Source organism: Xiphophorus couchianus, chromosome 15 (assembly GCF_001444195.1).
Source record: "Xiphophorus couchianus chromosome 15, X_couchianus-1.0, whole genome shotgun sequence".
In the NCBI taxonomy this organism is placed as follows: Eukaryota; Metazoa; Chordata; class Actinopteri; order Cyprinodontiformes; family Poeciliidae; genus Xiphophorus; species Xiphophorus couchianus.
The window spans coordinates 8,662,860-8,676,258 of record NC_040242.1 but is presented as its reverse complement, the minus strand read 5'-3'; the positions used below and the strand labels follow the sequence as shown (position 1 = coordinate 8,676,258).

Below are 13,399 nucleotides of genomic sequence, written 5' to 3'. Positions count from 1 at the left end.
GGATGAAAGGGGCTGGATTGATAGGAGAGATGATTACTTGTCATGGGTATAAAAATGGATGGAGCAGAAAGGATAGTTTGAGAGGGAGCTGGAGAGAGATAGGATTTTTTTTTTCGTTTTCTTCCTGTGGAACCTCTTTAAGTTAGCTCAGCCGTTTTTTTTTCTCGTTTTTTTTCTAAGCAAAGTGCTGTGTGCGCAGTTTAATGGCCTCACTGTGAGTACGGCTCGGTCTCCCTGAGGCCCGCAGAAAAATTGGTGTGAAACAGATCCATGCAAGTGTAGTTGTGAAAAGAACGACAGTAGGAAGGGATTCTAAACCTCCGAGAGTTGTCCCCAGGTAATCCCTGCAGATCCCCACTCTGGGGCATGTCTGCTTCTCCCTGTTTTTGTTCGTGATGACACTTTGGGAGGTGTTAAGCAAGGAAAAAAAAAATCTGTCAAGGGAGCTCAGCGTTTGGGAAACACTGTCAGTGTGGATGTTTGTGAGCTCTGGCTAATGCCTTCAGACTTTCCCCCTGGATCTTCTAACGGCCGTGTGTGAATATTTTATCCCCTCCGATAGTTTTTCCTGCCAGCCGTCAGATAGACTCCAATCAGCAGTGCAGGGCCCTGGAGCATGAAGCTGTGTGATTACAGCCTGAGACTGGGACCGGGCGAGAAGCGGAGCGGGGCTATGGAACACGGCTACGCAGCTGTCACACTTTTCAGAAAGTCAGGTGTCGTACAGCAGAAAAAAGACAAAAAAAAAAAACATATCCAGACAGGAGGCCCAAGATGCCTTCGACTGACGGAGAGGGGAAAGCGAGAGGTTATCTGTTGGAATCTCTCAGGGGCAATTTTAAAGGGATTTAGGATGTGAAAAGTGCCCAGCGCTGAGGAGTGGAGTGAAGAACAGTGATGAAGATGAGTCAAAGTAATGCGTCAGTTGGGCTGTCGAGATACAATCCGTGGCTGTAATGGTGCTAGAATGCGCCAGGATTGTCTCTTTCCTGATGCTTTTCACATTTTGTCATGTTACACCAACAAACTTCAAATTATTTTACAGAGGCTGTATGTGACAGACCAACATAAAGTAGCTCATAATTTAGATGTGGAAGCAAAGAAATACATGGTTTTCAGAAATTTGTACGAATAAAAGCCTGGAGAATCTGGAATGCATTTGCACTCAGCCCTCTGCTCTCCTGTAAAAACACCTTTCACTGCAATTACAACTGCAAGTCCTTTGAGGTACGTTTCTACCAGCTTTACACATCTGTCGACTGACAGCTTTGCTCATTCTACTTTGCAAAACAGCTCAAGCTCGGTCAGATTACACAAAGGGTGTCTGTGAACATCAGTTTTCAAATCTTGTCACAGATTCTTAATTGGATTTAGGTCTGTACTTTAACAGGACTATTCTTGCACATGAAAACGATTGAATGTAAAGTATCACTTTGTATCTCTGGTGATATGTTTTGAGTTCTTATTCTGTTCACGGTGAACCCCTGTCCCAGCCTATGGTGTCTAAAGGTGTTGCTGTCTTTTAAAATGTTTATTCAACAACTGTCCTGGATTTAGCTTTCCATCTTACCATCCACTCTGACCAGCTTCCCTGACAGTGTTGAAGAAAAGCCACAATCGGTTTGTACCATTTTAGAAGGTTTTAGTTCTACTCCAAACACTGCATTTTGCATATCATTTAGATTGTTCATTTTTGATCTCATATGTCCACTTGTGATTTGTGTCAAACTACAAACAAAATGTCTTATGGTTTGGTTGCACCAATGGCTTTCTTTGTGGTTCTCTTTCGTAATGGATACCATTTTCATGGGACTAAATGTTGTTCTGTCAAGAGATTCTTCCATCTGAGCTGAGGATCTCTCCAGCTCCACCATGTTTACAAAAGGCCTTTTGGCTGCTTTTTAAATTAATGCTCGCCTTGCAAAGCCTGTCAACGTGAGTGGGTAGTAATGTCGAGGGTTGTTTGAAGTTGTGCCATATTTCCAATATTCAGATGATGAATTGAGCAGTAAACTTCACTCCAAACTATTAGTCTAGCCTGACTCCTGTGCTTCTTAGTTTTAAAGATGCCACTTATTCGTACAAGGAAACCATTTTGACTAATTTGGTGACCTCTGGAGAAAATGTCTTGCCCAAAAATTTGTTTAAGAAAATCAAACTGAAAGTGAGTGAAGCACATGTGCACTGCACCACTTTTTTATATTTTATTTTATAAAAAGCCTTAAATCATTTTACATGAAAAGAAGGCTTAAGGGGTATGAATTGTTGTAAAAAGCACTGCATGTGGACAAAGGCAACAAATCAATGTTTTATATACTTGGTGGCACAATTACAAATGACAATTGCAGGGCACTATCTAATTGAGTGAAGCAGGGAATTAATTCATAAGACAATCTGTCTAGAGTCTAGAGTGTGATTCTCCTTGTGTCTCTTTGTAAATTACTTAGATTTAGTTGTCAGCCACATCACGCCAAATGGTTCATAAATTGAGGATAAGCATTTGAATATTGTCATCTTCTCCGGAGTGACTACACTATACCTCATAAAAGTATCACTGTACTCAAGCTAAAATATGACTCGCCTTTTAAAATGCATATTATGAGGCACTCCACAAAGTTACAGCACAGACAGAATAGCTCGCAGACACATTTGATAGCCACCCTCGGAGATCAAGTGTCTCTGTGTGTTATTAATGGCTGTTGTCAGCCCCCACATACTATAGTTTTACATTGCATTAAGCTGAAGAGACACGGGGTCATTCTGGGCAATTTTTCTGAGTTTTATTTCTGTCCTGCTGTTCAGTCTCTCGGAAGACTGACATTGGCAGCACCTGGAGAACTAAGACAGAACAGTAAGCTATTGATTTCTGAATTAACTTGACAGGTTACAAAGCGTCCTCTGAACTCTCGGGAGCAGTGTGGCACTTTGCAGTTCATCTGCTCCCTGTTTTTATCTTTATTCTGAGACGTTTTACAGTGTAAATGTGGAGAATAAGGACAGACACCGACTGTACCTGTACCTGTGCTGTCGTCATAGACCACAGTGACAGTTCTCCACTTGAAGAAGTGCACCAGGTCGAGGATGGCTCTGCTGAGGGAGGAGAAGTCAGGATACAGGCTGACATAGTATGAGTCTCTGTTGTCAGACACTTGATGCTTCCATTTGGTCTGGATGTGGGGCACTCCCAAAGCGTTGCAGATGGACTGGACTGCATTGGCAGAAGAGCTGTGTGAGGGGCCAAAAATGGCTGCCACTCCAAGAGAAAGCTGGTCACATGCTGGCATGGAAGAAAGCAGAAGTGTACATTAGGTCAGTTTTCTTTTTCTAGTGGGACTCTAAATTTAATTATATTTGATTAGAATAACTTCAGTACAAAGTTTTGCACAAAGATGTTGTCACACGAGGAGAAGTGCATCTTGGATTATTACCTCATAAAATGCATTAGAGGTAATAATGCATTTTGTTACCTCTAAATAATAGAGGTAATTATATGCCATATAATAATATAGATATATGTATGTATATGTTGATGAAGACAAATATTTTTTACATTTTAATATAGATATATATTTTTGCTTTTATTAGATTATACTTCTAGTTTCTTTTCAGATGCAGAAACACAAGGGTTTACAGAAGCTCATTTAAAAACAAGCAATTTCTGTCTTCTGATTAGATTGTGCTTTTCTACACATAGTAAAGCACCGCCAAAATTACACTAAACTAATATTACAGTTGTGCTAGAAACTACTGCATTTACACACAACTTCATTTAAATGTCGACATTTGCACAAAATTTTCCATTGTTTTGAGAAGCAAAAATGGAGAAGTCTAACAGATTGATTTTGGACATTTTGAGCCAAGTTTCCTACTTTTGGTTAAAAATCCACATGAAATAAGGAATATATAATAATTGTAAAAAGGAATAATTAGAACAGCAGAAGCCAATTAAAACTTGCCAGGACTTCCAAGGCATAAGGCTATGCTATATAAATTATAAGTTCAATACAATATAATATAATGTAGTGTAATACAATAAAATATAGGATGGCACAGTAATTGTACAAGTAAATATGAAAAAGTTTTGTTAACTTAAGAGTTAAATTTAAGTTTTGCACTTTTTTTTTGTTTGACTCTTTACTCACCTTTTCGGGAGGCCTCAAAGCTGTCAAAGATATTTATTCTCTGGATGTCATAGGTGAGTGTGGTGTTTGGGAGCAATGTGCGGTTCCTGTTGATTGTGTTCAAGGCAAATTTGAAGGCTAATTCCTCTGCTCCGGAGGGGCCACTCTCAATGGATTCAAAAATTCCCCCTAAAAGCAAAAGCAAAAAAAAAAAAAAAAAAAAACAAAGAGCAAAATAATGAGTCTGTAGAAAAGACTATCTAGATTACTGTAGTTGCAGGAGGCCTCGTAAAGCCACATGATCAATTTAATTCACGCAATTACAGATCAAACAGTGCATGCATTTTTTTTTTCCTAAATCCATAATGTTGATATCCATACTCAGTTTGGGTATATCTGTGTATTAAACAGATTCACAGTGAGGATAAGATGCTTAGATATCAGGGGATTTGCATTTTGTGGGAGCAGTCAGTGCAATTATAGGCAATTATCTGCACTGGGAGGTGAGATCAGGGTCGGATGCCCTTCCTAAATTCTTTCGTGCAGACCGAGAGGTTGGCTCTTACTTTTTGTTCCTTTAATTTGAACAATTTTCAAATAAAATGCAAGCAAATTAACCTAACCAATAGAAAATAGAATAATGAAATAGAGAGGAAAAAAAGCCATGGAACAATTCACAACGTATGAGGAGTGAGGAGACGACAATAAAGAAGATCAGTCAAATCACAAATGAAGATACAATCACGACACTAATGTCTAAAATCCTTATAAAATGCCCATAAAAACAAAGACTGTACGAAAAAGCAGCATTTCAGCATCAGACAAATAACTGCTTCTACAAAGTAAGGTGCTGTCGGCTTCTAACAGCTCCCTTCAGACTTGTCAATTATTGTGGGCTGAACAGAGATGATTAAAGCTCCAGATGTTCCATCACCGTGATTTACAATCCCAAACAAACGAAAGCAGCGTTTGGAGCCGACTCACAAAAAATGTGCCACATTTTGTGATTATGTCAAAACTGATTTAGGAGGATTCATTAAACAAACACCACATGTAAAAAAAACAAAAAAATATGTGGGTTGATTGCTATCACAGCCAAGATGCGCAAGGCTCGAGTGAGATTACATTTTTATTCATCATCTGATGTCCAAACAGTAAGAGAGGAGCGTACAGATAAATTTAGAATTGAATTAGGTTATGGAGAACGATGGCAAAGAATCTCCTCACATCCATCTCCAGGATGGATGTACATCCCAAAAGAATTTGACAGTTATTGAAAAGTTCCTTTTTTAGTACATCAATATACCAAAAAAAAAGAGAAACATCTGTGGACTACCGACAGAACTACAGACAGATGTTTTCACATCTTTACTTCAAATAACTGTGATGATTTTCCACTTACAGCTAATGGAAACGCGTAACTTGAAGATTTTAATATTACATCAAACCAAATAAAACAAAACATTTGTCATATAGAAATGTGGGCTCAATGTAAAGTAATTTTTTTATTATTTTAACCTGACAAACAAGCCCCACTGGAACGCATATTTGAATTTACAGAGATTCCTATGTTTCCACTTATGAAAATAAACAGAATAAAATTTTTAAAAAGCTACATTTCAACATGCCACACCTTTGAAAGTAAACTAAAATCTTAAGAAAGCTTACGGAGTTCAGACTTAAAAGGGAATGTTTGAGAGTTAAAACATGAAAGAGGGTAGTGAGAGCAGCTCTGCAAAATTCTCTTGGGAATGAGAGGGGAGTTCGGGAGTCCATCCACAGCTCTCCTCTTCTCAGAGGGCAGAGAAAAGGATTGACAAAATATAAACCGAAAAACTTTAAAGCTTGTTTACTGGTGCCGTGACATGGAGAGAAAATGAGACTGAACTATACACAGAAAGAGGGACATTTTTTTTAAAAAAAGAGGGGAAGTTGTACTGTAATGGACATTGTAGCTATAAATAGCATGTGGCTGTGGCAGAGAGTGATAGAAAATGTGTGCAGGAGGCCAAAGAATATGTCATTAACCCAGGGTAGTGATATTTATCACTGTCACCAATGTGAAGCCATACTTTAGGGTCTTTTACTCTATTTTATGGTATTTTCATTTATACTGTGTATATGGATATACTGTACAGTGTAGATGGTGAAAGAAGATGTTCAAGTCCTGGATAGGAGTTATGGGTTACCTTTGCAGAGCAATATAGTAAATGTTTAAACTTTTGATGTGCAATTAAGGGAACTATTTTAATTAGTTTTCCTGTTTTAGCACTCCTTTCAGATGGCAGTATTACATTGCAGACATTCCACTGATAATCTTGAAATGATTGAATACCATAAAAGATGATAGAAATTATGTCTATCTGACCTAATACATAATTATTATATGAAATCCCAGGGGTAGCACATTGAACACTGCAGGCCTATTTCAGTGAATGTGAAGCTAAGCATAATGGTGTTAAATCATGCTCATCCGTTTCCTTTCAGTCGCTAAATGACTTGAACATGATTTAACAGAAATCATTCAGTGGCTTCTAAAATTATTCATACCCTGCGCACATTACCAGAGTTTGTCACCTTACAACCTCAGATTTTAGAAGCAAAGTAGTACAGATATTCAAAGTGAAAAGAAAAAAAATATTTATGTATAAATTGTTTTCAAAATGTTTTTCAAATTAACATCCAAAAGGTATGGCATAAATAACCTTTTAGTCCTCATTGGTCTAATATCTATAAATGAAATTTCAAAAAAAATAAATTTGAGTCCATATGTGGACTCAAATTTAATCACACAGGTTATAGCACAACTACAAATCTACCAAAACATGGAGTTCCAGGTAAAGTCATAAGGAACGCATTCATGAAAGCAACAGTCAAGAGGCCTTTGGAGAAGCTGAAAAGATCCACAGCTCAGGTTATTGTTCACAAGACAACTATTAGCTATGCACTAACCGATCCAAGAAGAAAACCATAAGCAGTCTCAATAGTTGTTTGCCACAATACAGAAGACACAGGAAAAATCTGGAAGGTTGTCTAGTGAGAGGAGACTAAAATTTGTATACCTGAAATCGATGGATATCACGCTAAAGGTAATATCACCATAGTGAAGGTTATTATTGGCAAGGCATCATGCTGTTTTTCTTCAGCTTAACCAGGGAAACTGGTCAGCATTTATAAGAGAAAGAAAGCAGCTAAGCAAGAGCAATTCTGGATTAATATATGTTAGATGTTGAAATACCCCAAAAGGCTTTTGGCTATAATTACAGCAGAGTGTGGTTTTATGAAGGCTTGACTCAGGGGGCTGAATGCACACCACACATCTCAGATTTTTAGATTTAAAACATTTTGAAATCTGTGGATGTTTTTATTTCAACTTCACAGTTAAGCACCACTCTGTGCTGGTCTAACAGACTCAAGTTCAAATAAAATAAAACCAACTAGAAAACAAAAATGGGTAATTTTGAGTTGCTTGTAGCACTTAACATGAATACTTAATTAACATTTTTTTTTTAGATCAAATAGCCTCTGTATTGATTGCTGTGACTGATGAATCTGACATTTCTCCCCGAGTGGACTTCATGGACCTTTAACTAGACTGTCCCCCTTCATGTTGCTCATGTTCTATTTTTTCCTTGATTAAAGTCTAATAATACTACCTCTCATCATTTCCTCCATCCTCCTCCTTCTTGTTTTTGTGGTTTGTCTGATTGCAGGTGAGTGAATTACAGCTGGGATAATCAGCAAGTCTGTATCTGTCGGGGTGTGTGCGCGCGTGGGGGCGTGTGTGTGTCTGCGAGAGTGCTTCTGTTCCTGTGAACTGTGCAGTCAGACCGGGTGTAAATTATGGCGCAACTGAAAGCCCAGAGTGAGTTATGAGCTGAATAACCACCCAGATGAGAAAACAGGCCAGCTGATCCAAAGGTCTCTGTGTGTTTAGATGTGGTTAGGTGTGTGTATGCATTGTGCAGTTTTGTGTGTGTGTGGAGAGTAAAAACATCAAAAATAAGCAGAAAGTCAGTCAAAAGGAAAATGCAAAGGAAGACAGTCGTAGTTGGATTTGAACTCTTTTAAAATTCTCTATTATATTAAATACCTCATAAATAATTTTGTCACATCTCTGTTAAATGAAAATAAGTTTTTTGAGTAATACTTTTTGTGTACAGAAATGTCCTTCACATGCAATCATAACAAAATATCAATGCGATTCACGTTCTTTTAGTACATTTTTTTGTTCACAAGCTGTTCTGAGAAGTTATTAAAGCCGAGGCTATTTTTTGTGACTTCAGAGCACTCTTGAGTCCTTGCAGAGAAAATGGCGTTGGAAAAAAAGGGTTATTTACACACCAATGAATAGAAATCCAGCCCGCTCTTTCCATCCAAGGTTGCTCTGTACAATGAGCGATGAGATTCAGATATGTTGCCATAGTGACTCATCTACGCTATGGCGCCTAGGCATTGGCAGTTTTGGAATCTGAGCACCAGATTGGTAAAGGAGGGGGGGTTATTGTGACAATATGAACAACTTGACTCTGTGACTAATGATGCAGCAGCAGGAGGGCGGTGGGCTGTAGGGTGGCTGCCTGAGGCAGTTGGCCCAGGTATGGGCATGATGTCTCTCACTTAGGGGCTCGAAGACCTCCGCCCACCCAGTGCACCCCTAACCCCTCCCCCCCATGGCCTGTTTCTGTCTCTCTCCATCTTTCAACAAGCGGGGATCAGTACTCAGAGCCAATAGGCAGGAGGCAAAAGTGATGAGAACGCTCCATAAATATCACTGAAATTCCCAGTGGGAGTGCTCCCCGACATGTTTGGCGGTGAATGGGACATGATGCATGAATTCCTGCAGAGAGTTGCCACCCCCGGTCATTAATCTGATGCTCCCCTTGGTAGAGTGGTGGAGTGACCTTTCTGTGCTGCACAGGGGCCAATTCTCTCCCTCTACCTGAAAATATATCCCCAGATATCTGGGCAGAGCACAGGGTATGCAGGACACTCACCTGTGCCATTTGTACTTAATATAAACAGACCAAATAATAGGTCTACTGTGCAGAAAACTGCCCCTTTAATTCTCTGTGCGCCATTGCTCAACATGTATTTATTTGTAATTCATTTTTGTGGTGTGATGTTCTTTTATATTTCAGTTTACCTAAATGAACCTTAAATTTACCAGAATAATGATTAGATATTAAGAGGAATGCCAGAAATAACTAAAGACTTAATCGAACAAGGTGAGCAATTTATCATCTCAAAAATGCTAAGTTTCTCCATAAGTTGCCACTAATTATCTTTAATCACATTAAACATTCATTTACTATGCATTATTTACAGCTTAATCTTTGGTTTCTATTTTTAAGGTTGGCCCGGTGGGTTATTAGGTAATTTGGCAAGAGATAATAAAATCGCAATGAACATAATAAATAAAGTCATGATTATTAAAGCAATAATTAATGGTTAAGTGATCAGTAATAAATAAGTCATTGGCAATTATTATAAGTCTGCAGCTGGCTCAGAGTTATGAAGAGCTGATTTATGAAGCCTGATCATTATTCATCTTATAGGGGGTATTTTGTATTTTCCAGGCACAGAGAGCTATTTTATACCACAATCAAGTAATTATAATACTTTGATTTGTTATACAAACACTGTAACATAACTAACATAACTTCAATTTAATCTTCACAGTTTGCCACATTGAAATTGGCTTCTTTCTCTTTAACAAGCTCCAGCTTTTTCTGATACAAAGCCTTCAGTATCTCATCACAATAATGCTCCTCCATTAAGCCATTTACCTACTTCTTAGGAGCCTTGTACAGGGAAGTAGTTTGGATGATAAGCTCAGAAGACACTCAGTTCCATCAGGAATGTAGAATACCTCCTCTAAAGAAGTATTCTACATGCTACTCATTAAGCCCACGTGGTTATTTTTATTGATTTGATGTAATACTATAATTTTCACTTTTATGTAATTAATTAATCTATCAAACATGTTTTACTGAGTAAGCTGAGTTACAGAAGTGAGTAAGCTTTTCAATAATTTTCAAATTTATTGAACATACACCGAGGCAGATTATGAAAAGAAAATACAATGGAAAAAAAGTAGTAAAATGCTTCATCCAATGTTCTGCTGAGAAACCTTGGTTCCTCCCATCCGTATGAATGATATTTTGTCATGTAGCCGCAGCCAAAGCATTGCTGCAAACAGTGGACATTCATTTATTGGCTCATTATTCCTTATGGCTCTGGCAGGATAACAACAATGAGACCTTCGGGGTCCGGTAAACTCAATACCTCAAAGGGTTAGGATTTATGGCAGCTTAGATGGGTGTTTATAAGGTTGTTGCTAATTGGTGTAGTTTAAACAGACATAAGTAATGCTATTTTGTTTTTTGTTTGTTCAAACATTGGCATGCACCAAATTACACACTATATTGGTAGTCATGGTGGTTATTTTTTTAATTTAACAATATTAATGATGTCAGAATTGCAGTGTTTGTGCAAATGCTATACTTGGTACTGAAAAATCATACCAAATGTAATAATGAATAGATCAAACTGGACATTTGATTGTAATTGCACCATTAAAAATATGTTAAATGAGAAAACATTTAAAATTGTGAGTTGATTTGCAAAATGCAGCTCTGACCCTTTAGAAGTATTCTCGAATTGTTAGTCTTAAAGTGGTAAAGAAAACTATGAATATCTGTCCGCTGCCTCGTCTAGACAGATAATTGTGATGGTTTACTTTTTAGACTCTTCAGGTTGTGGCAGAGAATGAAGGGCAATAGGAGGGAAATACTAATCAATTCAACATTTAAGGTTGAGGTTGTTTATCAAATAATTTAATAAATGTGCTGTAGGCTGGCATGCTGTAGTGAAAGCATTGCATAAAATAAAGTAAAACATACAAATGAACGAAAGCCGGTGACCAGGGTATTGCTTACATTTAATGTTGCACCAAGAATCAAACAGTTGCAATATTTATGAAATGCTAAAAACTGAGGGCGATGCAGTCAGTAAATCAATGTCTGAAATTGATCAGTTGAAGGGCAAATGATACCGTCTGAAAACTAAACATGTCATGATCCGACTTTACCTTGTTTAGCTTGTTGGGGAGTGTCTCCTCCAGAACAGAATTAATCCTGCCAACCTAAAGCCTCTTGACATTAGAGTGGACTGTCACCTGCCACTGCTGGACGCTAAGCCTCAGGCTGACTCACACACTTGACGGTGCAAGTGTGAACACACATGAGCACGCATAGCAATGATTGAGACTAAACAAATCTGTCGGATAAGAAACAACTGAGTCTAGGGGAAATGTGACTGATGTGGGAATTTAGAGTGCACGCCTGCAGCATTCAGGGATACCTGTGTTCCGCTGCACTCTGTGTAATGATTAGCTTGTTCGTTGCCACAAGATCAATTTCATCAATCTCTTATAATGAGCACATACACAATCCTCAATTAGAAATGGTTGCCATGGCCATGGTTCCTGACCCGGCTCCAAGTAGGAAACCTGTGATCGTGTAACATGTATTAATTCTCAGCTTTGGCAACAGATGTGCTAATTTCCTGGGCTCTTTCAGTTCATAATAACGTGCCAGCTCCCTCCTCAAAATATGTGCTAATTTGCAAGTACTCTTTGTGGATGTGCTAAACTACCAGCTGACATTTTGTGTGCTAATTTGTCAAGCAGGGACCCCTTTTTTGTACTAATTGAGCCAAACTGTGAGTACACACTTCCACAGGCCTTGAATTGCTGAATTCCTAAATGACTTCTGTGTGTTGGTGGTTTCCAAGCCCTCCACTGCTCTCGAATTGCAAATGTCACTGAAAAGAAACCCTATCTGCTGTGAAAATAAGATGCATATGTGCTAAGTGCAAATGCTTGGAGAAGGGAACAGGCGGACACACACAGATTTCACAGAACTACAAGGCTGCTCTCGAGATTAGATGAGCTCTTTAAAGTCAAAATGTTATGATGTCACCGAGGCATCATCAGAACACAAGTAGAAATTTAGAGTCACTGCAGGAGTTCAACAATAGGATGCAATATGTGCAGTTGTTAATTTCCATAAAAATGCATAGAAATGTTACAAAATGTAATTTATCTTTCTGGGAGTTGTTTTGTAGATGCACTCAGCCTATATGTCTGCACACATTTTACTAAGAGGACACTGTGCTTTAATAATTGCTTAGACTAATATTGTTAGAGGAAAAACAGTTATCTACATTAATAAGAAGGTATTGCCAATATCGCAGGGCCCCTGATAGTAGACTAGCACGTAATTATTTGTTTTAAAGTATTAAAAAATTACAAAAATAAACCGTTTCTGCAAAAACCAAAAAAAAAAAAAAATCATAGACTGTTCGACTTAAATTAAAAGATAATTGGCCCTCACTGTATGTGTCTGAAAGTGTGTCTTTCAGACACACTTTCTGTTTTATCTCCATTTGGTATCCATGTAGTCAGGTTATGACATTTTTTTACTGTAGTCAAGTATTTTAATGAATTAGAATGAATAATCATAAAAATTTTCAAATGTCATGCATGATTTAATTAAATTGATCTTATCTATGCCAAGTGACAAACAAAATATTGCCTATAGATCCCCCATCAAGTAAAAATAATTATAAGCGGTAGATTCATTGTGCAATGGTAGATACATTCAAAAATACCTAACATTTTGTTGCCAAGAATGTCAGGTAAACTGGAACGGTAAAAAAAATGATGAATGGATTAAATGACCAAAAACCTAACAATACAGCAATAGTACTCTTGCAAAGAATTGCCAAAAATTAAATAAATGAACTAAAACCAACTTTTATGTTGGTATTTCTGTTTATTCAAGCAGATTAGCATTAGCACTGCAGCAAAGCTAGCTGCTAAAACAAAATAAATATGCAGTTCAAAACTCTTAGCTACTAACATTTAAAGCTGCAGTATTTAAGTTTTATAAAGAATATGGTTTTACATGCTTGTTAAAACTGTGACCATTTCGTGACAGTATGTTATGAGACAGGTGATCACTTCCACCCCCTCCCTGAGCTATTATTGACGTCTGAAGAAATGCACCGCTCCCGGTCAAAAACAACCATTCAGAGCCAGCAGGAAAGTTTTAATGCTACCACTCACCCTCACACTTCTAAATGTGTAAATGAAAGAAAAACAACTTACCATTACAGAAAAACCGTTTATCCGCTGTCATCTGTGACTATGCTAACTAGCCTGAGCATTCACAACAGCATCTACTGACAAACTGTAGCGGTACAGGTAAGGG

General features: G+C 37.9%; 1 protein-coding gene across 2 annotated transcripts in view; it reads right to left on the bottom strand.

Annotated features, from left to right (window-relative positions):
- Positions 1–13,399, bottom strand: part of LOC114158684 (glutamate receptor ionotropic, kainate 2-like) — an 83,980-nt gene that overhangs the window by 52,877 nt on the left and 17,704 nt on the right. The window contains exons 2-3 of one of the 2 annotated variants that reach the window (XM_028040416.1): positions 4,143–4,310; positions 3,014–3,277 (exon numbers count right to left, since the gene is read on the bottom strand). In XM_028040416.1, coding sequence (XP_027896217.1) covers positions 3,014–3,277; positions 4,143–4,310 — 432 coding nt within the window. The remainder of the gene's footprint in view (positions 1–3,013; positions 3,278–4,142; positions 4,311–13,399) is intronic. The other variant, XM_028040417.1, reaches the window with a different exon arrangement.